The sequence below is a fragment of the Triticum aestivum genome, chromosome 5A (genome assembly GCF_018294505.1).
Source record: "Triticum aestivum cultivar Chinese Spring chromosome 5A, IWGSC CS RefSeq v2.1, whole genome shotgun sequence".
NCBI lineage: Eukaryota > Viridiplantae > Streptophyta > Magnoliopsida > Poales > Poaceae > Triticum > Triticum aestivum.
Window position 1 is genome coordinate 613,374,854 of NC_057806.1, and position 25,736 is coordinate 613,400,589.

Genomic DNA, 25,736 nt, shown 5'->3' on the forward strand with positions numbered 1-25,736 from the left:
TACTCCTCCATTTTTAGGAGATCGGTTTAGAGTTGCCCTTAGGGCATCCACACTGTGAGCATTTGTCGCCTCTATACTTGCCTATAGAGGCTGCCTCTATACACTGCGCACCTCAGTCTCTAAGCAAAAATCCTTAAGAGATGCATCTAATCTTAGCGTCCCTCTCCAACACTTTGGGCTGAAAAACACATTCAGGTGTCCCTACTACGTACTTGCCAGTCATAGGAATAGATGGGCTGGTTGCTATAAAAACACTGTGTTTTATTCAGCTCTGGGTCTAGCTTAAAAATTATAGTAGAGACAGTACACTGCGAAGCATTCATCTAAGCTTAGAGGCAGTTCAGCGGGTCCCAGCTTGGTTTAGAGGCAAACTTGCCTCTAAACACTGTGGATGCTCTTAGTTGGAGCAAGTACCTATAGTTTTTTACTCCACATATACACCTGCCTTTTGTCCGTTGTTGTGTGGGTTGATTCGCACAGCTGTCTTCCTACATGAACAACGCAAGCACATGGCGCGCACCAGGAGAAAGACGGGACGGAAGAGACAAATCACAGTTCGCAACCTTATATTTTATTATCATAAGCACAAAGGAAGAATGTACCAGGATCTTGAGAAGAACATGAATCATCAAGCTATGCATGTATATGTATAGTTGTACCAAAACCCTTTTTCCCTACAACACTTTTAACTTTTAACCCATCCAAACGATATCTTCTTCACCCCAGAACCCCGTTAGACAAACTGAAACAAACAGACGCAAAGAATGACCAACAAAACAAAACAAAAACGTTCCTATACACACACAGAAGATCATAGCCTTCGAGTATAAACAATTCTTTTTTCTTCTTCCTTGGGCACACCAACAACCACCGGTTTTACATTCCCCACCAATTATTCCATAGTAGTATAATAGTAATAAACAAAAAAAAGAACAGCAAACAATATCGTGGACGGCTGGCTCCAAACAAAGCAGGTGCCAGAGCCCCGCCGTCACCTCGTTCCGGGCCGTGTTTCGGTGTCAACCAATCATGAGATCAATCTTCCGAATCCTTCCATCCTTCTCCTTCTACTGGCAGCTCGCTAATCGCGATCGCTGACCGAAGACGCCAGCCATTCTGCACGTTGCCTCCAACAACTTGCCTGCACCGTTTTTTAATTGGAACGAGTTAAGCATAATATGATTGCTGAGCTAACAGCATGGAATGAGTGGTTCACACGTAGCGACAGCAGTGCTGCTGCACCGACGGTGGCACGCGTACGGGAGTTGGGGAATCGATGTCTGATTACGCCAATTCGCAAAAGTGATTATGTTTATTTTTATATATATATAACAGACGCGCTATCAAATCAGCATCGGATGCCAGCCTATGCAATTTTCACGCGAAAGGAACTTGCATATTTTGACATCTTGTCTATGCTAGGGACATGGCAACGGCTGCAGGTAACCTAGCTTCAAAGCCTAGCACTAGAAAGAAAGAGGAATAATTTTGTGTGCAAGGTGAAATGGCCTCTCATGTCGAAATCGCGGGAAAATCACAGGAGGTCGTGATTCACAGGTTATTGGGAGGTGTGCATGATATCTTCTAAATCAAGAAGCATGGCCGTCTATGAAAAGGAGTGGACACAAGGAATGGCATATTCTTGCTCACTTAACCATAACTCATCATCGTGGGACTAAAACTCCACACCAAGTTTTGTCCAAGCCAATGTGTCCAAAGGTCCAAAACAGTCGGTCATCTGATTTCACAATGGATGCTATTTGTAGGCAATACGCATGATATACATGAACCGAGGCTGGGTCTACAAATAATGGCCCAAATCATTTCATTGGTACCTAAGGGTCTTCGCAGCAATGCCACACAAGAATTATTTATGCTAAGTTTTGATCCCTATTCCCTAACATACACGCTTAAAATTATTGGTTCCATGTACAGGATTTTAATCATGCGTCAATAATCTCAGAAAGGCGCACGGGTTCGGCCCTTGCAGGTCACTCATTCCATGACCATTTGGGCCTACCATTACACCAAACTTGTGCTAAGACAGCAAGGATGTGAGTGGCCAAGGCTTGAGCATCAGGCTTTGGTCTGCTGCTTTTGGGAAAGCTATGAATTGTTGCTCATGCTCAGGGCGTGAAGAAGACACAGGCCAGAGATCTGAGCTGAGCTTGCTTGCAGAGCTAGTAACAGCATCAATCAGGAGACGGTGAACAAGACAGTGACCCACCAACACACCACACCACAGGCGTGGTGAGGTTCAGCTCAGTTATTCTACCCCAATGGTTTCTAATACTACCCTCCAAGTTTCCAGAGTTGATGCCAATGGATTTCTCAATGAAAATTCCAATGGGCTGGCCAATTGGCCATCACAAGTGTGATAAAAATCGCCGGAGTATTTAATCTGTGGCTGCATATAAAACTCCAAGGGAAATCCTCTGCAGTTTTGGGCGGTACATGACATGGCACATGATGATGGGCAGGGCAGGGCACCGACAGGGCCATGAGCAGAGGACGGCAGGACGGAACCCTAATTGCTCACCACCAACCAATCGATAGATTAACCCGCGCCGCACTCACCGGTACCCTCACCGGCAATATTCTCGCCGTCAACGGCGCAACCAGCATTGAGGTTAATCAATGGGGGCAGGTTCATCTACTACTGACCGCTAGAATCTAGGTTGTGGACTGTAAATTTTCGGTGGCAATGATGTGGCGGTACAGTACCAAGCAGGCTAGTTATGATGCTAATTTAATAATGGGGGGAGTGGGGTTCAGATCTGGGGGGTACTGACCTCGCCGGAGCTTGCTCTTCCTGGAGCCGGTGACGGCGGGCGCCTTCCTGTCCGGGGCGGACACCGGCGTGGCCGGCTTCTTGTCGTCCTCCGGCAGCAGCACGGCGTCGATGCCCTGCACCGAGATCCTGCCGTCGGTGTAGATGTCCGGGTCGAAGAGGTAGGCGGAGCCCTCGCCCTGCCCGAACTTGACGGAGCCGTCCGCCTCCCGCGCCACCACCTTGTGCGGCAGCCGCAGCGTGTCGTACCGCACCTTGCCGAACCGGCGGACGGCGTTGTACATGCTCTCCTCCGTCTGGTACTCCGGGATCATGTGGTAGTACAGGATGTTCTCCGGCGACCCGGGCTCGCTCAGCTGGTCCGTGGTCAGCCGCGCCATGGCCTCGTCGTTGGGCGCCAGCACGGTCAGCACGTACCCCTCCGACACCAGCCGGCCCATCTCGGTGGCCAGCGAGGTGAGGTTGACGAGGATGTCGGCCAGCTCGTTGTACCCGCCGTAGAGGACCAGGGTCTGGATGAAGTCCTTGACCTGGCTGTGGCCGTCGAAGTGGTGCTTCCCGTTGCCCGGGCCGGGCGCGGGCGCGGGGGCGATGGAGGGGCCGGGGGCCATGGCGTCCCACACGGGGAGCACGGGGGGCGCGCCGGGGAGGACCGGCGGCGCGGGCTTCTTGAGGCGGTGCGTCCTGGGGTCTACCTCGGGCGCGCCGGTGGGGAGCACGGCCGAGATCGCGGCGAGGCTGCGGCGGCGGTTGAAGTCCTCCTGCACGGAGCGGGGGACGAGGAGGCGCTCGATGCCGTGGATGACGCCGTCGGGCCTGAGCACGGCGTCGGGGCGGGTGACGGCGGCGTGGGCGACGCGCATGGATCCGTTGGCGCCGGCGGCGAGCTCGACGTCCTCGCCGGAGAGCGTGGGGTGGGAGGCCGCGGGCCAGGAGCCCGCCGGGTGGCGCGCCGGGAGGACGTGGAAGAGGAGCAGCGTCTGGAGCGACTTGAGGTTGCGGGGCTCGAGCAGGAAGCGCTTGAACTCCGGGTCGAGGTCCCGCTCCAGCGCCTCGTTGCGGGGCGCGAAGATGGTGACGTTGTGGCGGCCCACGGCGTCCTCCAGCGTCTGCAGCAGCAGCGCCTTCTCCACCAGCTCCGCCAGCTCCGTGTAGTGCGAGTCCAGCAGCGCCACCAGCACCGAGTTGGAGTTCACCCCCGCCCCGGACCCGTTGACGACCGCCGCGGCCGCCACCACCACCCCGTCGCCACCACCGCCAGCAGCGGCGGGCAATGTGGGTTCCTCCGGCCGCGCCGTCTCAGCGGCGGCGGCGCCCGCGGCCAGCGCGAGGGCGAAGAGGAGCACGGCGCCGTACGCCGGCGCACCCATGGCGGAGCGCCTCCTCTGCTCTAGCTGCTCTATCTGCTGCTGCTGCTGCGTCGGCGGCGGAGGACGGGGATGCGTCGGCGGCGGTGGATTTGCGGTGGTGGCGAGCTGATGTTGCTGCTATTCCAGCTAGCAAGCTCCTGGGGAGGGGGGGAGAGGGGAGTAACTATATGGTGTTGGGTGGTGTGAGCTTTTCTTCCCCCTCTTTTGTTTAGTGTCTAGAGAGAGAGAGAAGGAGAGAGAGCGAGAGACGGCCGGCCAGACAGCGAAAGAGAGAGTGAGCTTGCTTATAACCGAAGAGAGAGAGAGAGAGAGAGGAGGAGGAGGAAGACGCGGCGTAGTTGGTGGGCGGGCACAGGCTGGCCGGCGGGCCCGGCCCGAGCAAGTGTCGGTCGGTCAGTCGGTGTGCGCTGTTGCCTGGCCGCACCGCACCGCACACAACCCAAGGTTCGGTTCGGTTGGCACGTCGTCGTAAGCGGTCCGTGCCATGCCAAGCGGCGGCGACGTACGCAACTTTTTGGGCCCCGACGTGAGGTCTGCCGCCTTTCCCGCGCCTCCGCTCACGGCTCGCCCCCTCCTTTCCGCCTCCCGCGGCCACGCAGGCGAGCCCAGCGACCGGGCTTCTATTCCCGGGGACCTAGACGTGAAAAAAACTCCAGCCACCCGCTAGCTGCCCCCATCCTCCGCAAGAGAGAGAGAAAAAAAAACAACCTCCGGCCATCCGCATCGATGCGATTCGGCTGGGGCGGCGCAGGGGTGGTGGTTCCGCGGCCGGGATCGCTGGGGCGCCGCCGTCCCGCGTGGGAGTCTCCCCGGTCCTGAAGATCCGTCGTCGAGGGTACCGTAGGTCCTTCCTCCACCTTCTTGTTCTGCTCCGATGCTCCTTTCTTTCCTTCCTCGTAATAATGCATTGTGGACGCTCGGCCTTAGCAATGGCGCTGATGTTTTAGGGGCGCGGCGGGCCTCTGATTCTGTGGTTTCTGCGCATTTCAGGGAGGGGTTTCGGCGTTACTGTTTGATCATGCTGGGTGGCTGTCTGTGGCGGAGGGGATGGAATGCTGATTCTTTGGGGAGGAATTGATTGAGGCAGTAGGCGCTGATTTGATAACAACAATAGTTCAGTGTGGTGGTTGTATCTGAAGAAGAGGAGCATTTTCCCTTTGATTTGGTGCTTTTTCCTGCGGCCGCGGTCATGGAGCATATTATTGCGAGCAAGTTTAAGCTCGGGAGGAAGATTGGCAGTGGCTCGTTTGGGGAGCTATACCTTGGTATGTTTCATATTAGCTTACGTGCAAAATGGTTGTCATTGCGTTAGTTAACCTGCAAATATCAATGTTTATGTTTTCTATGCGCCTTTTCTTGATTCAGGTATTAATATACAGAATGGAGAGGAAGTGGGTATAAAGTTGGTAAGTGCTAATAAACTTTCTTGTAATTTCATTTGGAGGATCTATAATTTGTAATGCACATATATCAGCGGCTTTTGCACTTCGACACTTATCCCACCTTCGATGGTTAAAATGCTCGGCTCAAAGTCTCACGTTTCCCTCAATCTGATTTGTATCAGGAACCCATGAAGTCGAAGCATCCACAACTGCACTATGAATCCAAAGTTTACATGCTGATGCAGGGTGGAAGTAAGTGGGTTGTATCCATATGTTTCATTTACCAATCATGTTTAATTTACTCCTTTGCTTCTTCTTTTTTTCATTATAGGCGGTATCCCACATCTGAAGTGGTATGGTGTCGAGGGAGAGTACAATGTTATGGTGATTGATCTTCTTGGCCCAAGCCTGGAGGACTTATTTAACTCCTGCAACAGGAAATTTACTATGAAAACAACCCTTATGCTTGCTGATCAACTAGTAAGTTTGTTCCTCTACATCCGTTACCCGGTGCTGATCCATGAAGTTATGAAACAAATGCATATGATTGAGTCTGATCACAGTCATCTTTCTATAATCTGGTTTATCAAAGTTCTGTAAGGATTTGGAAAAAAATGGTTATCTTACTTGGTGAAGAAAAATCCAAATTGTTAAACCATAAATTCATGAATTTGGGTAGTGGACATGTGAAATCCACAAACTCCACCGGAGACTAACTTTTATTGGGTCTCAACCCAACTACTATGAGGCTATGCATCAACCGATTTACATCTAGGGCACTTATTTCAGTTTAGATTTCATTGAGAAAATAAGTGTTGGTACTTAGTTGAGATTATTTGAATTGTGCTTGATCTTTGCATGAGGTTTTATACTTCAGTTCGGATTATCTTTGATGATATATTTTTTAGATAACACGGGTGGAATACATGCATTCCAAAGGATTTCTTCACCGTGACATCAAGCCAGACAACTTCCTTATGGGCTTAGGCCGGAAAGCGAATCAGGTTAGCATTGTCAAAAAAGGTTCTTGCTTGACTTGTTTTACAAATAAATTAAATTTAATAGGAGTAGCGAGTTCATTTATATTGTAAACTTTAACAACTACCCAGTTTCTTTATTCATAAATCAACAACACATCAAAACATATGTTTTTAAATCTGTAGGTCTATATAATTGACTATGGGCTTGCTAAGAAATACAAGGACCTCCAGACTCATAAACACATCCCCTACAGGTGAGTACTCATTTATGAAGTTTCTTTCTTGAGATAAATTTGGAAGTTTGATTTGATATAGGTTTTTTTATCTCAAGTATTTCTGATGGTAAATTTCAAATATGTCCCCAGAATATATTGGAAAATTTCCCCATGTTTTTCTTTTATGTACTAGCATATTGGCATATATTTTTTATGTGATACTTCCTAGTGGTATACCATTGTAACATATCTACAGAGGGTCTGTCTTTTTCCTAGACACAATTGATTATATTATATTATATTATGGTATATATAGGATCATGAGTCTATGCTTCTTAATTTATTATTATTCAAATATAAAAGACATGATTAGGATTAATTTAGCCTCTAAATATTAGTCTATCAAATGTGTCTAGTGCTACATTACATCCAAATATTGCAATGCCTTTTCTTGGACAGTGTATATGTTAGGCTCAAACTTGAATGTGTTCTCTAGTTGTATGCCTCTTTGTGCTAATGTATTCAAACTGTACTTCTTATATATTTATAGTTATTTTTTGTCTGTACAGGGAGAATAAAAATCTGACAGGAACAGCACGCTATGCTAGTGTGAATACTCATCTTGGAATAGGTGAGCACAATAAGCAAATCAAACCTTGCTATCTTTTCCCAAATTATCCTGGAATCAAGGCACTGGATTATTTAGCTATAAAATGAATATCATATGGTGTATTAGTAGCTATGTGGTATAGATATTTTAAAATAAAACAATAAAATACATATGCATGTGCTTGTTTCTTGCAGAACAAAGCAGGAGAGATGATCTAGAGTCTGTTGGTTATCTTCTACTGTATTTTTTGAGAGGAAGGTTAGAACTGGTGATTTAGTACTTTGTTATCTTGCCTATGGTCTGTTCAATAATGTGAGCACTGACTTGGCATGCTTTGGTGTTATTCTTAGTCTCCCATGGCAGGGTCTTAAAGCTGGCACTAAGAAACAAAAGTATGATAGAATTAGTGAAAAGAAAATGCTTACCCCGGCAGAGGTACTGATGTTGCGATCATGAAGTTTGTCATTCTGTTACGGTAACGCCTAGATGTATTGATTCCCTTAAATATAAATTTGTCCAGGTTCTGTGCAAATCTTATCCATCGGAGTTCATCTCATATTTCCACTATTGCCGTTCCCTGAGATTCGAAGACAGACCAGATTACTCTTACTTGAAGAAACTATTCCGGGATGTATTTGTTCGTGAAGGTATACATTTTTCTTCTTTGGAGGTTATTTCTACACTTGTCCATTAATTTATCCACTGGAAACTTTCTATAAGCTGATGTTGAGAAAAGTGGTCTAATTATGGGCTACCTTTGTAGGATATCAATTTGATTATGTATTTGACTGGACCGCACTCAAGTATCCTCATATGAGTTCCAGTAACAAGCTTGTTCGAGTATGTATTATCTTACCTTATCGATTGGTATTATTTTCTTTACATTCTTGTTGAACTATTTATCTTGTCCATATCCAGCAACCGAGTGGAAGATTGGCTGGAGTTGGGCCATCTGTTGAGAGAACAGAAAGACCTTCAGGTTTGCCTTCTTGTTGTTTATCGTATGAAACACTGAGATCAATACCCAGATTAATTCATGTATATTCTGCCAGTAGGACAAGAGATCCGGGATAGATTCACCGGTGCTGTGGAGGCATTTGCCAGAAGAAACTCGAGCTCCGGTCGCCACGGACACGGAGACCATTCGAGGCACAAAAGCACTGCTGATTCATTCAGTTCATCTAGAGAAGCTGTAAGTATTTGCACTCCATTTTGAATTTTTAATTACTCATAACCAAGTGTCAAAGCTCTTCGCTTAGCACCAAAAAACGACGGAAAGGAGGCAAAAGCAACTACTACATTTCTGCTTGAGATCTGGTGGATTTTGTAAGCAAGTAATAGCTTACTTTACCCTATATGCGGTAGCTTGCTGCTGATACGGAGAAAACACACATCTTGTCCCGGACTGGGAGCTCATCGAAGATGGCTGGCACGCAATCCAGCCGGCCAACCTCTTCAGGGGACTGCACCGGTCGGTTGTTCTCGGGAAGTGGCGGCAGCAGCAGCCGCCCGTCGTCGTCGACCGTTCAAAGGCTCCACCAATCCGGAGGCAGCGGTGCGGAGAACGGCTCGTCTTCACCCATACCCGTCGCCCGGAACGCACCAGGGAGATCAAGCCGACGGGACAGCCACTCGGCATTCCGGAGCTTCGAGCGCCTGTCGATCAGCGCTGACAGAAGGAAGTGATCGACGACCCTGGAGGCGATGACAATTGCCAAGGATTTAACACCCGTCGATCTGTGCACTCACAAGAGTTCAGCAGACATGAACAATGACTTGACGGCGAATGGTTAAGCAGAATGGCCAGGAAAGAGTGGTGTCCTGGTTGCCATGCATGCATGTTCTTTCTTCAAACTCCAAATGAGATGTTTGTCATATAAGATCATGGGCTAGAAGTATGTAATTCTTTTCAACGGCAAATTCGGCTTGATGTGTACCCCTCTTCTTCCAGTATAGGATTTTGAATCATAGGGAAGAAGAGGCTGCCAAATATATATATTGATCTTCTATGATCATAGTTTCATAAAAATCTTGGTGTTCTCTCAAATTTTAGTTGTTCCACTCATTTGTGCATGACTGAGACATTTTCTCATATTGTTCCTACAATATATAGTCGTTTTGCAATACTATCACATTCAAGAGTTTTTCAAGCTTACATACCCAAGCGAAGAGATGTCTACTTTACTCCATGAACTTGTCCTAGGTTTACCTTACAAACCCAGACTCTGATTTTGTTCAATTAGCACCCAAAGTTTAAAAAAAAACTGGTTAAAATACAACTCATCTTCTGAATTAACCGGTTTTGATCTGTTTCAGCTGAAATTTTACTGGATTGGTCACTGGATTATTTATGGCTTACTGGAAAACAATCATTTTTTCTGTGCAGTTTGAATTTAAAACCCACAGTCGGACTGGACCTCTCAAACCATATGGCAAAAAATATTAAATTTTCACCAAACTGTTCACTGGTTGAGAATTGATAAACTGGAACGTTTTCCGATTTTATGGCGCAGTGAAACCAAGGTTGTGCTTGGCATTACGGTGGATTATGATAACAACCAGGTTTTGCCTATTTTGTTGTATTTTTGACCAATTCATGCCACTTAGTTCCATGGCTATTTTCCTACATTAGATTGTTATATAAATAAGCAATTGAGTCTAGAATAGATGCTTGCGCAGTCAGAAAGGGAAAAAAAATTCAAACGCTTTATATATAAAAAAGATAACTAGTAAATCAAGCATAATCCACATATATTTTGGTAAATTCTAGCTAAATTTGATACTCGTAAGTTTTAGAGGACACTCAATGTTTTAGTTTCAAGTTGAATGGAAGGGAGGTTAAAGCTGGTTAAATGGTAGGGAGGTGGCAATCTGAACCAGATCAGAACTGGTGGTAGTACTCCAGGTTATTGCCGAAAGGAAGTATAGTAATGAGGTGGTCAAGTGCGTGCCAATATTGCATCCGGTAGGTGCCACCACCAGAACCGGATCCATCGTCATCATAATTAAACGACCCACCTAATGCCCAGGTTCGATCAAGCTGGACCTGGGGCATCTTTTTGCTCAAGTCAGACAAGAGGCGCCATGTGCCTTCCTCCCTCCCTTCCTTCCTTCCTTCCTTCCCTGTCACTGTTCTTAAGCACAGATACATCGTGTCACTTAGTAGCAGGAGCACTCGCTAACTGCTCCCGGAACACGCATTGCACCTCGTGCTTTGCAAGCTGCGGCGGGTCAACGAGGATCGGGGCAATGAATGTGTGGGGATCGTTGCGTTGCGCGGATCGAATTGTTCCCAATTGTTTTGCTTCTGGTGTCAGGTGTGCAAGGGGGTTGATTAGGTTAATCAGGAGCAGTCAAATGGCTTGGCTAGCTCATGGCGAAGACAGCTAGGTCAGAGTTAATGCATAGGGGGGAGGGGAATGGCTAGTGGCAAGCGGTCTACTCCTGTGTCAATTCTTATTGCTTTTGTAAATCCAACCATATCTTATTGGCATCTTGACGCAGTTCGTGTGAGAAAATGCCGCTTGATCGGCCGTACCGGAAAAAATAAACAAATCTCGCTGTGTATTGGTAGTGTCATACTACATACTGGCACCGGTGACGATGTGATGACAGTTGGTTGGGTGGTCACCGTCGCCGAGCCGTGCTCCGGCCAGTTCGCTGACGCCGCAACCACGAACAGGTAATCAATCCGCACCCAGAAAAAGAAATACTAGGCCACGAATTAAGCCGGATGGACACCCGTACGGCCACCATCTTAGGGCATGTACAATGGTTGATAGGACAGTCTTATCTTAAGTCTTGCATGTATTTTAGAGATGACAAAAAAGTATGTCTACAATGGGTTATATCTTAGCCTTATCTTTAATAACTAGCAATTCCTTAAAACATGGTGAGACAAATTATGCTAAGAGATCATCTCTTGTCTTATCTTAAATAAGAGAAGACAAGTCTTTTCTTATGAGTTCTCTCTCCTCCATCTCATCATTTATCCTACGTGGCACTCCTAAGATAGCACCATTGTACATGCCCTTAATCCCTAGCCGCTAGCTTCCACACAAGCGCGAAAAAGAGCCCCTAATTCAGGTGTGAATGAAGCAAAAACGTTGCTTAGCCGTGTCCAAAGGAGGTGTCACGTCGGGCGATTAGTTACCGGGTCGTGGCTTTGGCGTGGCTTCCTTCCTCTTGGTTGTTTCGCTGCTATTGGGTCGTCCTCGTAAAGAAGGGACGGACGGGTAGTAAAGTGAGACGTCCCATTTTTCGATAGTCTTCCGTAGTCTTTTCTCTTTTTGGATAGTTTTTTTTTTGAAAGGCTTTTTGGATGGTTTGTTGCTTGGCCTGACCGACGCGTCGGCGTCGGCGTCTTTTGCTTGACGTGGGTTGCTCTCCACGCAAGCAGAGGCTTGCCCGCCAGCCATGTTCCTTCCCCGGCTCCGGTTTCGACCAGTACTGTTTGAGTTTGATGATGTGCTCTTGTGTTGTCTTTTGGCCGGGTACTTGTTAGTTATGTTGATGGGGCCCCTAGTATGATTCTATAGACACGTCTGAGACGTAAGAGTTTCACGCAACTCACTTCATTTCTTCCCGTCTCTCCTCGCGTAGGAACATAAGTAAGCATCGTGGTGCTCCATTCGGGTCTTTGAATCGTGTGATCAACGTGCAATTATAGTACGTACAAACATACATGCTCTGACAAAATGTATGTATACACGTCCCCTCCGATCTGAAGCCAAGTCCTGTGGCAGTGTGCCACCTACACTACGCAAGGTGAGGGAAGAAAGACGAGGAAAAGGAAGCCGGTGGGTACCAGCCAGCCGGAATTTGTTACTGGCTGACCGGCGATCCGGCGCGGGCACGGCACGGCGACGGACGGATGGATGGCAGGCGCCGGGTCGTTCGTCTGTTACAGCCGAGCGGATGCGCTGCCGCGTTGATTTGTTACGGCCCCTGGGCATGCGTTCGGTACGGTGTCGCGGGCGGGTGGAGAGTCGGACGGAGGCGTCGGTCGGTGTCGGTGGATTCGGGTCGCACGTCTACGCCTGGCTTCCGTCGGTCGAGACGGCGACGGGCTTGACCAATTAAGTACGGGGCCTCTCATTCTCTGATCAAATTTCTTTTTCATGTTCCTTTCTTTATACACATTTCTTTTTCATGCTCGGGCAGCCGAGCGCACGCACGTGTGCGTGGGGTTTGTTGGTTGGGCTGAGCTGGGCATCGCCTGCGCGTGCACATGGACACACGGCATTCTCGCTTGGTTTACTACGTGCGTGGGCTGCTGGTGGGACATCGTGCGAGGAGAATCGATCGATATATCTGTGAGGTGTTCGCCAAATCACGGTGATTGATGAGGAAATCATGCCTGTTTCGGAACGTGCGTGATATATTTCTATCAATCGAATGGGTTTCTCTCCTTCTCACATCTGTTGATCCTCTTTAGAGCATCTCCAGCATCCCTATCGAGAGCGAATAGACGGTAGCATATCGCTGCTCTCTCTTTGGTGGAAGCTCCCTGGATGGCTGATGCTGTTTTGCTCTCCGTGTAGTTGGACTGGAGAGTGGTCTCTCTCTTCGCCTGGCTGGACTTTTGTGTAATAGGCTGTAGTTTAGCCTGAACTGTGATTTGGTGCTACCAGGTTTTTGCTCGCGGCACTCGTTTCGTTGGCGGGCAAGTGTGGTGGGTTTTCTGGCAGTGCCCGGACTCGCTCCTCTCTTTCCCCCCTCCTGATGTCTCTGGAACTATTGTATTTCCGTTCATTTGCAATGAAAAGGGGTGTAGCCCGGTTCGAAAAAAAAGCATCTCTATAAGTACGTTTAGAGGCTCTGTTGATAAACTTATTGGGTTTTTAAATGGTTTTTAGTTAAACGGAGGCAAAAACTTTGCCTCATGTCATTAAATACGAAGGGGGAGTACAAGGCCACGCATACCCGACTAGAAGGGATCACTTTTCCGGTAAAATGTTACCCAAAAGTCAAGCCTCAGCAACTAGCCAAGTCTTTGCCTCATCCATGATTGTTGCCGCCACCTGAGTGGGCATGGAGGCCTTGTTGCGGAAAACCCAAGCATTCCTTTGGTTCCATATCTCCCAACAGATGAGCATTTGTATAGAGTTGATTGCCTTTTTGTTGTATCCTGGTTGCCCTTCGCTCGAGTTCCACTATTGCTTAATTGTGTGCAGGTCACTCCAAGAGGGTGTCTTGGACTGCCATCCAATCCAGTCATAAATCAAGTTCCAGACCCGAATAGTACATCGACACTAGAACATAAGGTGGGTTGCTGTTTTCGCTTGGCACTCGCAAAGCTGGCAAGGACTGGAGTTTGGCCAACCTCTACGAATCAACCTAGCCGCCATCCAGATTCTATCTTGGAGTACTAGCCAGGAGAAGAACTTGACCTTCGGAGGTGCCCATATCTTCAAAACCATAGTAGGCATCTCGGATTTGATCAATTCCGCAAATTGCATCTTGTATGTTGTGGCGGCAGAGTAGCATCCGCCAGCCATGAACTTTCATCAGATTTTTACGATTATGGTGCAAATCCCTTGGGTTTTCAAAGGTGTGTGGCTTTAGCAATTTCCCTATAAACCTCCTCATATAATCTATTTTTTTGTGTGTTTCTCTCTTCGCTAGTGCATACATACATAGACAAAACTATTTGACCATCAAAATAACTCAAATATTTCTGTCTCAAACACACATATTCATCACAATTTCAAATCCTTAACTTACAAAATTTGAATTTGAATTAAAATTACGCATAAAAATGGTTGAAATGCATTCAAAGTAAACATGGAGAAGTTCAATGCTCATGCAGCTTCCACAAGTGCTCAATAAGGTCATCATGAAGTTGTTCATGCCCTGCACGGTCTCCAGAATATCGATGCACTTGAAGGAACCTCTAGAGGGGTTGTTCATTCCTGATAGAGTTCACAACAGCTCCCGCAAAAAAAGGGTTCACAAGAGCTATGTAAATTTTCTTTCCCTCGTTCTCATACGGTAAGTCATCTGGCTAACCACGCTCATCTTCTATGATCATATTGTGCATGATCACACACGATATCATAATGGGCCATAAAAGTTTCTAGCACCAGAATCTTGTCGGGCCATGGACAATAGCAAATCAAACTTGCAACACTCTGAATGCTCACTCGACATCCTTTCTACATACTTCTTGATAGCTACCAAAATTTCGTGTTTCCTTGAGGGTTTGATATCGTCTTTACAAATGTAGACCACGAAGGATATATGACATCGGCAAGATAATAACTCATGTCGTACCTTACCATTGACTCCAAAATCCACTTGTGGTGCTTCCCCTTTTGCTAGCCTTGGAAACAAGTGAGATATTTGCAACACAATGAGGTTATTGTGAGATCCCGGCAACCCAAAATAGGAATGCCAAATCCATAGATCATTTGGTGTCATAGCTTCAAGAATTATGCTTGTATCTCTGGTTTTGCATTTGAAATGTTCATGACATGCTACATGGCACCACGATGTTTCATTTTTGGATCATTACCATGATTTATGGGCCTCAAAAGATGTTGCAAAGAATGAAATTTTATGAAAGGATTCATGACTCCAGGATATGGACAACTATGGAACTGCTCACCCAAAAAATGCCTTTTGAGATGCCCTAGTCAACTCAAATGGTGAGACCACCATTGCCACAGACCTGACCCCCACCCCCACCCCAACTCTTTTGCCCTCACCCTCCTAAACAATGGAAGGGACTATTATTGCACTTTTAGTGTGGAAGTAGAGCGACAAACCTTTTGAAACTAGCAATCCAATGCAACCTTAAATGGCTCTATGCCTATATATATGGAACGAGACTAAGATAACACCTTTAATGAGATAACGATGGGAGTGTATTGTTGGCAGGTTTGACCAACAAAGACTAGATTGTTGATTTTCAACCTAGGCATGTAGCTCAGCATCCTGATGACCAATCTTTCAACTGTGCTCTTATGTACCCCACATAAAAACACCATGGTGTCCACTCCCGCGAGTGAACCCATTGTCGAAATTCCCAGAGATCTTGTGACAACCCAACACTACTCATAACAACAAGATATATCTTGTAATCTCAAACATAATTATTTTTACACATAAAGACCTCTTTTGGTTTAAAGGAATTTATAGTAATTCTAAAGGATATGAATTTCGTACAAAAAAACCCTCTGAAACTCTTTCGTTTGTAGGAATGGCTTCCTCTTCTTATGTAGGATAGGAACCAATCATTTATACGAATTGATGTAGCTCAAATTGTTAGGTTATCTGTGGTGGAACCAACCCACCAGGGTTCAAGTTCTGAAATTGGCACTAGTGCTCATATTTTCCTGGACTTGTTCCAGGTTTGCTGACGATGTTCGTTCAGTCGGAGGAGACGTTCCCGTCGATTACGAGACAGCTGCAGTGACTTCGTCAATCTTAAGATATGATGTCGGGTGAGGTTCTCATAAGGGTAGGGTGGGTGTGTGCGCGCACACATTCATATGAGTGAGTGTATGTGCGTGTATGTGGGCATTTGCGACTGTACCGTGTCCAAGAAAAAAACCGTTCACATTTCAATGGAATAAAAATATTAGCCTAGACCCAGTGAAAAAGTTTCTATCCTATGAATCAAGTGACATTTCTTTCTCCATATGAATTGAGATACATGTCATCTTATTTCCTATGATTTTTTTATTCCTACTATATTCCTATCCTACGAACAAAAGAATGCCAGACTTGCTAAGTTTTGTACAAGTAGAGGGTGATGTGTTGTTCCAAGGTGTGGAGAAACATGGTCATTGTAGTGACATTTTGGTTTAAGAAATACATCTCGCCTTTAAATAAGTACTACTAAATAATAAGATACTTTAGCCATTATTAGAGGAAAAATGCACAAAGGGTTATCTAACAGGGGAGGTGTCCTAATCAATTGGCAATGTATGACACGCGACATGTACTACATCTACACCTAGTGTGTGCTCTCCCTCACGTAGATGCAATAATCAAAGGCTGGTATCCCCAACCTGCCAACCATGTTCTAAACAATGCTTCTTTAGCAATTTGTGCAACAATATCCCATTGATCTTTGTGCCAAAAAAAGATCTCATGGAGATAAAGCCGATACACTTGCATACAAGTATAAATCTACAAATTAATCTATTTAAAGCCAACAATAGGATGAAAGAAACGTTTCCATCCACTAATCCTCTATTTTTTGTGTGTGAATAAGGCAATGGAATTGTATTAGAAGCGTTCAACAATACAAGATATCCCCAAAACAAGGAAATTACAACATGGTTCTCATTGAGCCAAACAAACTCAATCTTTAGAACAAGTTGAAGGTGCGTCACTGTTGCCGCTCCATCGTAGGAGCCGGCTAACATTGTATCTTGCGAGGGAAGTCGTCGTGCTAAGATTCAGTTGTACCAACACCCCGGAGAAGAAGCCATTACCATAGAATCCTTGTAGGTCAGAAATCTTGGAGCCGAACCATGTCCCAAACTTTTTTTTGCCAGCTTTGCAATGACGATAAAGAGAACGTCGTTGCGGCAGAGAGGGACCACAAACCACCAAAGAACGGCCTGTTGCGTCAGGGAGACTCCCCAAGGGCAAGAAAAGAAGACCATCATCTCGTCGTTGCCGCAAAAAAACGAGTGAGGGGGACATCACCCCCATGGCAAGGGATGGCCTTCCGCCGTCCATGATGTTGGTTGCACGCACCATCAACGCCGCAAAGAGCAGGAAGAAGAAAACCATTACCTCGACACGAACACGAGGACGCATGAAGTGCCTGCACAGAAATGAAGGACCCAAGAACACTTGACACTGGCTCCCAGACCCAACAACGATAGTCAATAGAGTCATCAGTTCTATAAGAGATCTGGAGGAAACTTATTCACCACCACCATCGACACTGTCGAAGCCGAAGCCATGTACATCCAAAGACCAAACTAAGACATCTAGTCTAGAGTACTTAATGCATGTGAAGAAAAGGCCCCAGGTTTCCCCTCCCTCTCGCCACTGCAAGAGCAGCCGGCGGAGGTGAGGGAATCGCGGTGACAACGAAATCTGGGGTGCCTACTTGCTCTTGTTGTTGGATCGTCTGTGGTGATTAGGGTTTCACGCTAAGGGACTCTTCAACCGATCCTCTAACTGTTGCCAATTTGGACTTTCATCGGGGTCTAGAAGCAAAAGTTTTCTAGTGAGAGCTCCTGTGAATTGTCACAAGTTTTATCAATGTATGTTTAATTACCACTGCGCTCAGAATTGTCACAAGTTTTATCAATGGTGCCATAAATTTCCAAATCGAAATTTGATTCAGAGGTGCGACGAAAAAGACAAGTTCCAGTGCAAATATTGGCGCAGAGAGCAAGAGAAAATGGTCACCATTCGCTTCAAACTTTTTTCTTGGGATGTGTATTTTATGCGGTGTCTCGGGATGTGTTTTGAATTGTGTTTATCTTTGAAGTATGTTTGATTATAATACAGATCGTCCAAATGTTCTTTTCACAATCGTAATTAACTTGTTGCCGTGCTACCATGGCGAAGTACCTCGTGGTTTCTTTGAAACTAAGTGAACTTTTTGTAGTACAAATTTTACGAGTTAACATGTCAAGATATATATTCTTTCATGATTACTAGCATCACAGGGTCCATAGCTCAGTGGTAGAGCAATTGACTGCAGATCAATAGGTCACCGGTTCGAACCCGGTTGGGCCCTTCCTGATTTTTATTTTGTTTCATCCATTTTATGCTCCAACTGCTCTTAACCACAACCAAAACTGTGCGTGCAGATCACCAGCGTCGCCCACCGCAGTTTTGGACCTTGGGAGTCCTGGACTGCAATACGGCATATACCATTGCCCACTGCTCTACCATTTCCTACATCAGCTAAAACGACACCTTCACAAGAGAATCAGTAACATTAAGCCTGGCCGGCAGCGACAGCGACTAAGGATGGTCGTCGAAAAAGATACTCAGGCAGAGCAATTGACAGACCAATAGGTCACAAACTCACAAGATGCAAATCTTCTTCATCATCGTCATCATCAGGCTTTAATTAGTCCGTGCCACCACTGTTCTTACAACGTTGAAAAACGGACAATAATAGCAGGAGAATCGGTTTTCATTGGTCAGACATTTCTTTTTGCCTACAGAACACACACACAGAGACAACCTACCCTCACAAAAGGCCAAGGCATACTAAACCGCTATCCAATAATACAGATGAAGAGAATCAAAGGTAGCAGCTGGAGTTTCCACTTCCTCCCATGGCTTAGGGTCTCCCTGCCGCTGGTTTCAGAAACGAGGGGAAAAACTGAAGAAGAAGAAAAGGACACCTCTCCTACTCAACTCTCATGCTTTACTTACAACACGTGTACATGGCGGTTTCGCCGAGCATTTCTTACCGGCCGATGCTCTTGTTGATGTAAATTAATTAAGAGAATCATATCATACGATGTCATGTTGGGAACACCCTAATGTCAGCTCTTGTGAGAGGCTTTTGGTACTCCCGCCGAAATTGGTTTCACTTCAGCCTTAAGAGTTCATAGACCCGACCCACCAAAACTCGCACCGAGGTGCCATGAAATCTTGATATCTGAATACCTGCCTGCGTGCGACAAGCTGTGGGAGCTACTCTGCTGCTGGGTTATCTTTTGTGGGTCGCTGAATGGCATTTGGTTAACTACACCTGTAGAGAAACCAGAACAAAAACAGTGAGCACAGCTGCAGAGCTGCTGGGTTACAGTTACACAGCCTTTTCCACCTCCATTTTAACAACTGAAGTCTGAAGGTATCTGTGCGTATGAGGAACTTATATCTACGACCTGAAAATGCTGTAAGCCAGTACCCAACTAGGACAAGAATTCAGAAACTTTTTTAGTTTAGCAAGTATTCGTTTTGGTTGCACTTTAATCTCTTCTTTTTGGCAGGGTTGCTTGAATCTCATTTTACCTGAACAGAAACAACAGCTCTAATTAATGCATAGTACTCTATTTCACTTAGTACGAAGAAATCACATAAAATGCACATTTATTAAGAAAACCAAACCAGCTTATCAAGGACACCAAGCTTATCATGATTTTCTGTACTCCCTCCGATCCATATTAACACTTTACGAAGATGTATGCTAGATACGTCCGTTTGAGTGACAACTAATATGGATCGGAGGGAATACCTTTTTCATGTCAAAATAGTTTACTCCTCGCCACTTATTTATTGCTCTGCTTTCTCGGATACATACTCCTCAAGGAGTTAATCTTCTTCTTTGTTTAACGGAAGAATGAACCTTAATTTATTTATCATTACGAATATGTATGCCAGTAAAAATCTGGTGGCTTTGTATGATTGTAGACTTCAACACCTGTGAAATGAATTGCTCGTAACTTTACCACATAGTGGAAGTTGCAGCCTGTTGCTTCATGTAATGATGGCTTGAAGGCATTAATAACATATCTGAATGTGGACATGGACTGAATGTGTGCCCTTTTCTTTCAGAAGTCCAAAAACTTTTTTACTCGTCTTATTTCTCAAATAGGTAGAAAGAAATCCACTTTAAACCCTGAACTATGGTCTCAAGTCCAGTTTGAACCCTGAATTAAACCATCCTTATTGAAGTGTAAATTTTCTAGAATTGTTCAAGTTCAGCCGTAGCTTGGTTTTGTATTTAGGTGTTCTAAAAAATGTACTTTTTAACAGACGTAGAGAATGCTAGTAGTTTATAACCTGCAATTCACAAAAAAATGTGCCTATTTGTGTCATACTTTTTAAATAAACTTTTGCAGGTTCCCTACTTGTACAAAAGACAATCTTTTTACATTTCCAAAACTTAGAAAATGTGAAACTACCCTAAATAACCATGTTAGTGTTTAGAAGGTGGTTTCATATTCCGAGGTTCTATAAAAATATTAAAACAATTAACTGTTGCGCAGAAGCTTAATATAAGAACGAAAAATAATCATCAACCAACATGACATAAATAATAGCATTCCCTACATCCATGATTTTTTTCACGTTTCCTTAAAGGCTGAAATACAAAACCACTTTTCAAGACCGTCTAGGTTTTAAATGGTTTTAGAAAGTTCAGGATATAATAGAGATGGTTTCATAGTTTAGGGTTCAAGTCGGACCAAGCTCAATAGTTCAGGATTCAGAATGGACTTCAGAGTTTTGGGCTTTGGGCTACTGCAGTTGGAATTGCTTATTTTAACACATATTCTTATGGAGGATCTGCATAACATTCACCACACAAATAGTCTACCACAACCATCACAATTAGTTCACTGGAAATTTTGTCTTCCCATGGTTTGTATTTGAACTGTACTAGTGTCGACGCATGATACATCAATATAATTCAAATAACTGGATGAATGTTATGCTATCAGTCATATGATTGTATCCTATCATACAGATAACTGATCATAGACTGAAACAACTCATCTAACTCTGGTAAGGCAAATGAAAATCATACGATTTTGACTTGGGAAGAATATCTAATACTATCAATCAGTAGGGAAGACACCCATATGTTACCTCAGTTTACCGAAGCTTCAGTGCATCTCCAAGACCAAAGTTCACATTGCTTTGCTGTCCTTTTCTACCCAGTGGATTATTTCCTTTCTGCATCATTTCGACAAACTCATTGTAGTCGATCTTTCCATCCTGCAAAAGGTGGTGGACAATGAGACAAAACTGTTGTTGGCAATTTAAAACCTGAACAATGAATCTACTTACATTGTCCTTATCGACATCTCCGATAATATCTTCAATATGGGTGTCTCCAATACCAAACTCCTCACATGCCTTTTGGAGCTCATCTTGAGTAATGTAACCACTGCCGTCTTTATCAAAGTATTGGAAGGCTGCAAAGAGCTTATCCTCCTTCTCAACTTTGTTCATATGCATAGTTGCAGCAATGAACTCCCCATAATCAATGGTACCACTATTATCTATATCGGCCTGACATTTTCATGAAATGAGCTTGTATTTCATTTGGAGCAGAGTCAAAAACGAAAACAGTATCATCATAACCGTAACTACTTGATAAACTTCCGCAACTATTGCGTATCTGAAAATACAGTAAGCGTCCTAACAACAGTTGTTTTCTGCCTACGCAAAATGATACTCTTAAGCTGACAGACGGTTCCAAGTGAAGCAGGTTTAACAAAAAATATATTTTTCAAGTGAGATCAAGATGGCGTTTGGGCAGCGTGGGCACCAGCCAGAGTAGCCATTGCCTACTGAGTAGGATTGAGGCACAGGATTCTTGGCCAAGTGGTGCTTGCCCAAACTCCAAAAAGTTCCTATCTCCACCACAAAAAACTAAAGGGGGTATGTAGGCATTAATCGCAATTTTATTTATTTATTTTCAACATATGAAAATGGTAGAAATTTATTTAACCTCAATTGAAGAGTAAGGAGATTGTCCAGGTGAGGAACAACTTTTTTGAACAGTGGTCAATAATTTCTGTGTAGTTGAGGAACAAATGTACAGAGATCATCTTAAAATACTTACTGCTTCCATTAAAGCATCAATTTCTGAGTCCATCAGAGTAGCACCAACTCGCCGCAAGCCAGTTTTTAGCTCATCCAATGTGATATGACCGCTGTTATCACTGTCTAGCATTTTAAACATTTCTTTCAATCCTGCAATCTCTTCTTCAGACAAACTCTCGGCAATAACCTACAATTGTATGTAAAATAGAACATCAACATGAATACAGATTGTATAACACCAATTACAAATTTAATACCAATACTCACCCTAAGGGCCATTTTCTTAAGTTTATTCATTGCAGAAAATTGTTTTAACCGACTTAGGACAGCAGAATCAAGAGGTTTATCAGGAGCAACTCCATCAACACAAACCCAAGGGTGACCTAGCACAAGACGGGTGATTAGAGGACATTTATATAAAGTAGCGGCGAGTACTTATTCATTAAGTGCCGACTTATACTTGTAGCTGCACTACCATAGTACTCACATAGCGCTTCGTGGGCAGTCAATCTCTTCTTTGGATCACGATTAAGCATTTTCCTGACCAAATCCTTCGCACTCTCTGAGATACTAGGCCAGGGATCAGTTGTAAAGTCCAGCTCACCTTTCAAAACTTGTTCAAATATCCCTTGTTCACTTTCTGCTCGAAAAACCACAAGCAAAATCAGTCGGATGCAGCTTGCATACATTACGCAAAATCGTAATGCGGCATTTTACTAAAACAGTTACACATAACCTCACCGTCCCAGAATGGAGGAACCCCACTCAACAAGATATAGATTATTACACCAGCACTCCAGACGTCAACTTCACGCCCATAGTTCTTTAGAAGAACCTCAGGTGCAACATAGTATGGACTTCCAACTACATCTGTAAACATCTGACCTGCACAATCAATTACATTATGCGTCAGAACAAAAATAAAATAGTGTTTGGAAATAATTTGGTAGAGAGTGTAAGAGCATCATCGCACATCGATATGGTTCGTTCTCTGTAGCTAGTAATTCAGGGACAGAACACAGATAACAGCTACTCCCTCCGTCCCATAATATAAAAACGTTTTTTGACAGTACACTTGTGCCAAAAACGCTCTTATATTATGGGACAGAGGGAGTACCACACACTTCATATCTAGTACTAGCCCTGTCTCTAAGAAAAGCGGTGAGGATCTGCAGGTGCAAATCTACTTAAGTTGCTATTTCACGGCTCAGAAAGAAACTGGCAATCAAGAATGTTTTTCATCCTAATCAGGTTGTCTTATGTGCACCCGGTGGGCCAAGGAGCAACCTTCGGTTAATTAAAAAAGATGGCCTACGGTTGTTATCAGGCACTTCAAAATGCTCTAAGTTTGAAATGTTTAGTACAGTAGTAGAAAACAATAAATATTTGCTATAGAATTGGACTGTACTGCCAAAATGAATGCCAATTGTCAGTTGTGCAGTGAAAACCCAGCGAACAACTTGCATCGTGGCAGAGCGATGAATTTGGATTTCGGAGTCAGTTTTTCAGGAAAATGGCATGAGCACTGGCTATTCTATAATAAAATCATGGTTACAAGCGTCAAATTTTTAAAGGAACCGGCAGAAGAACGTAAATAGATTATTACATCCTGATTAGGCAATGATACTAACGGCAGCAATGATAGCCCGTGCAGAACAAGTGGCCAAGCATTTCATCCATTTTAGCTTTCGATTATGATACAGAGCCGATGTTTGCAGATGGCAATTTTCGCATAAACAAACCACATTACGCTAAATCAATTGTAAATTCGGCCACGTGAGGGAATCGCACCATCGAAACATACATATCACGAAGAAATACACAGCATTACATTGCATTATAAAGGCGGCCATATATACCTGGTGTGAAGAAGATGGAGAGCCCGAAATCAATGGCCTTGAGCGGCGAGTCCTCCTGATTATTGATGAACAAGAAATTCTCGGGCTTGAGATCCCTGTGCATGACGCCGAGCGAGTGGCACGCCTCGATGACGCCGACGATCACCCTGGTGAGCTGCGCCGCGGCCTTCTCGGAGTAGTGCCCCCTCTGGATGATTCTGTCGAACAGCTCGCCGCCGGCGCAGAGCTCCATGACAAGCTGCACGGCGACGGCGTCCTCGTAGGCGCCGACGATGGAGACGACGCTGCTGTGGCCGGCCAGGTGGTGCATGATCTGGATCTCGCGGCGCACGTCCTCGACGTCCTCATCGGTGAGCAGCTTCCGCTTGGCGATGGACTTGCAGGCGTACTCCTTCCCCGTGGCCTTCTCGACGCAGAGGTAGGTGGTGCCGAACTGGCCCTGCCCCAGCTTCTTGCCGATGGTGTAGAGGTCCTTGAGTTTGGCGGTGTTGACGTCGCGCTTGAGGACGGAGTCGGCCTGGAGGCCGGCGCTCTGGACGCGCTTGACCTTGGGCACGGGCTTCTTCGCCGTGGGGGCCATCGACATCTGCCGCTGCGTCTCGGCGCGCTTGGGGGGCGGCGGGTCGGAGGAGCGCACGCCGCCGTGCGAGGAGGAGTGCTCGTCGGGCGGGATGGTGACGGGCTCGGGCGCCTTCTGCTCGGAGGTGGACGCCGGGGAGGTGTCGGGGGCCGGCGCCGGCTCGGCGGGCTTCGCGCGCCATATGGCGACGGAGGCGAGGAAGCCGCTGCGGCCGGCGCCGTTGGGGCCGGCGCCGACGCAGCTGTTCCCCATCGGCGGGAGACCCTACGGGGACGGCCGCGGCGGCGGCGACGGTGGCATTGGAGACGAGCGGTGGAGGGGCCGCGAGGGCGCGGGCGGTTGCTCGCTTGGATCGGAGAGGCACGGAGAGAGAGAAGGGGAGGGAAATGACGGACGGAGCGAGAACCAAATGTGGTGGGCCAGCGGGGCAGATCTGTGCGACTGCCGTGTGGGCCTGGCCGGTTGCTGCCCTGTAGGACTGGTTGTCAGTGGGCAAGGGAGGGTGGCGGGAGCTTTGGACGGACGGGCACGGGCGGGATGCGGATCCAAGCCTATTTCCTTCCCAACGCCTAAATTATCGGTTTTGCTTTACTAAATAAATAAACCTGTATATATAAACGGACCCTAAACTAACTTTTGCAAGGTATCTTTGTTGAAACTCGCCGCCTCTCCGTCCTTGTACATCTTCACGCCTTGCCTCGTGTCAGTTCCAACGCCGGACCTGGTGGTTTTCTCCTCATCTCCGACTCCGGACCAGGAGCGTTTTTGACACTACATTAATTAAAAAACACCTTTATATTATGGGACAGAAAAAATAATAGTTATGTTTTCTAGGCCGCTGAAAGCGTAGTGAATGTTTAGAATTAGAACTGGCCCATGGGGAGGGCGCGAGGTGGCGGCCATCCCAAGCTCCTAAAACCACATGCCCCACCCAGGGTTCACAGGTAGTCCATGGGCCAATGGCTCATCAGGGATGGAAAAGGTAGGCTAACATTATGTTTCAGTCAGCAGGCAGCCCACACACGAAGTAGCTAACGGGAGGTCCTATGTGACGCACTCAGCGTCCAATAGGGACCTCCATCCACGGCAAATCACGATTGGACCAACCCATTTACTGCACCTCTAGCGCATGGTACACTATAGCAGGCCGATCCGTTCTAGCGACTCCTACTGTAGGTCCGTAGCTATCCAGTTCATTTTAGCGCCCCGATGTAGCGAACCAGACACGGTAGCCTTGGGTTACTATAGCAACCTGTTTTTAGTCACTTCTTATTTTGAACATTTTGAAAAGCGAACAAATTTTGAAATTTACAAACATTGTTTGGGATTGCGGTCATTTTTTGAAATATGGAACATTATTTGAGACTATGATTTTTTTTAAAAAATCCAACCATTTTTAAAAACAAGAACATTAAAAAATCCAAACAAATTTTAAAAATGGGTACATTTTTAGAAAATT

The 25,736-nt window shown here is 45.7% G+C and overlaps 3 protein-coding genes and 1 non-coding gene across 10 annotated transcripts; 2 read left to right on the forward strand and 2 right to left on the reverse strand.

Moving 5' to 3' along the window:
* Positions 1-819: 819 nt before the first annotated feature.
* LOC100037580 (fasciclin-like arabinogalactan protein 16) lies at positions 820-4,428 on the reverse strand. The gene is made up of 2 exons (XM_044527383.1): positions 2,793-4,428; positions 820-1,141 (listed from the first exon to the last, which is right to left on the reverse strand). Exons 1-2 carry the CDS (start codon positions 4,159-4,161, stop codon positions 1,068-1,070), a joined length of 1,443 nt encoding a protein of 480 aa, XP_044383318.1. The 5' UTR covers positions 4,162-4,428; the 3' UTR covers positions 820-1,067.
* Positions 4,429-4,720: 292 nt separating this feature from the next.
* On the forward strand, positions 4,721-9,377 carry LOC123105332 (casein kinase 1-like protein 10). Of its 6 annotated transcripts, none has more exons than XM_044527389.1 (15): positions 4,721-5,005; positions 5,152-5,426; positions 5,527-5,567; positions 5,726-5,795; positions 5,875-6,023; positions 6,452-6,547; positions 6,707-6,777; positions 7,308-7,369; positions 7,543-7,606; positions 7,699-7,783; positions 7,869-7,995; positions 8,112-8,188; positions 8,267-8,327; positions 8,404-8,540; positions 8,608-8,957. In XM_044527389.1, exons 2-15 carry the CDS (start codon positions 5,351-5,353, stop codon positions 8,722-8,724), a joined length of 1,233 nt encoding a protein of 410 aa, XP_044383324.1. In that variant the 5' UTR covers positions 4,721-5,005; positions 5,152-5,350; the 3' UTR covers positions 8,725-8,957. The 6 variants fall into 6 exon arrangements, with proteins under 6 accessions (XP_044383324.1, XP_044383323.1, XP_044383322.1 ...); XM_044527388.1 differs by having other exon boundaries at positions 4,724-5,005; positions 8,401-8,540; XM_044527387.1 differs by having other exon boundaries at positions 4,728-5,005; positions 8,714-9,377.
* Positions 9,378-17,990: 8,613 nt separating this feature from the next.
* Positions 17,991-18,062, forward strand: TRNAC-GCA (transfer RNA cysteine (anticodon GCA)). Its single transcript has one exon. It is a non-coding gene; the product is annotated as a tRNA-Cys (tRNA).
* A 316-nt stretch (positions 18,063-18,378) lies between these two features.
* On the reverse strand, positions 18,379-24,718 carry LOC123105333 (calcium-dependent protein kinase 11). Of its 2 annotated transcripts, none has more exons than XM_044527390.1 (8): positions 23,698-24,713; positions 22,580-22,723; positions 22,326-22,478; positions 22,106-22,221; positions 21,858-22,025; positions 21,077-21,301; positions 20,876-21,004; positions 18,379-19,034 (listed from the first exon to the last, which is right to left on the reverse strand). In XM_044527390.1, the coding sequence occupies exons 1-7, from the start codon at positions 24,527-24,529 to the stop codon at positions 20,882-20,884; spliced, it is 1,761 nt and encodes a 586-aa protein (XP_044383325.1). In that variant the 5' UTR covers positions 24,530-24,713; the 3' UTR covers positions 18,379-19,034; positions 20,876-20,881. The 2 variants fall into 2 exon arrangements, with proteins under 2 accessions (XP_044383325.1, XP_044383326.1); XM_044527391.1 differs by lacking the exon at positions 18,379-19,034 and adding an exon at positions 20,119-20,572 and having other exon boundaries at positions 20,886-21,004; positions 23,698-24,718.
* Positions 24,719-25,736: the final 1,018 nt, after the last annotated feature.

What these genes read in the sequence shown, in the direction of transcription:
- LOC100037580 (XM_044527383.1), bottom strand. Translation starts at nt 4,161, where the DNA reads ATGGGTGCGCCGGCGTACGGCGCCGTGCTCCTCTTCGCCCTCGCGCTG. An exon ending in GAAGAGCAAGCTCCGGCGAG is followed by an intron (nt 1,142 to 2,792) that starts GTCAGTACCCCC and finishes AAAACGGTGCAG; the next exon opens with GCAAGTTGTTGGAGGCAACG.
- LOC123105332 (XM_044527384.1), top strand. Translation starts at nt 5,351, where the DNA reads ATGGAGCATATTATTGCGAGCAAGTTTAAGCTCGGGAGGAAGATTGGC. An exon ending in TTATGCTTGCTGATCAACTA is followed by an intron (nt 6,024 to 6,451) that starts GTAAGTTTGTTC and finishes TATATTTTTTAG; the next exon opens with ATAACACGGGTGGAATACAT. An exon ending in AAATGCTTACCCCGGCAGAG is followed by an intron (nt 7,784 to 7,868) that starts GTACTGATGTTG and finishes AAATTTGTCCAG; the next exon opens with GTTCTGTGCAAATCTTATCC.
- LOC123105333 (XM_044527391.1), bottom strand. Translation starts at nt 24,529, where the DNA reads ATGGGGAACAGCTGCGTCGGCGCCGGCCCCAACGGCGCCGGCCGCAGC. An exon ending in GACTGCCCACGAAGCGCTAT is followed by an intron (nt 22,222 to 22,325) that starts GTGAGTACTATG and finishes GTCTTGTGCTAG; the next exon opens with GTCACCCTTGGGTTTGTGTT. An exon ending in GGAGATGCACTGAAGCTTCG is followed by an intron (nt 20,573 to 20,885) that starts GTAAACTGAGGT and finishes AATGTTATGCAG; the next exon opens with ATCCTCCATAAGAATATGTG.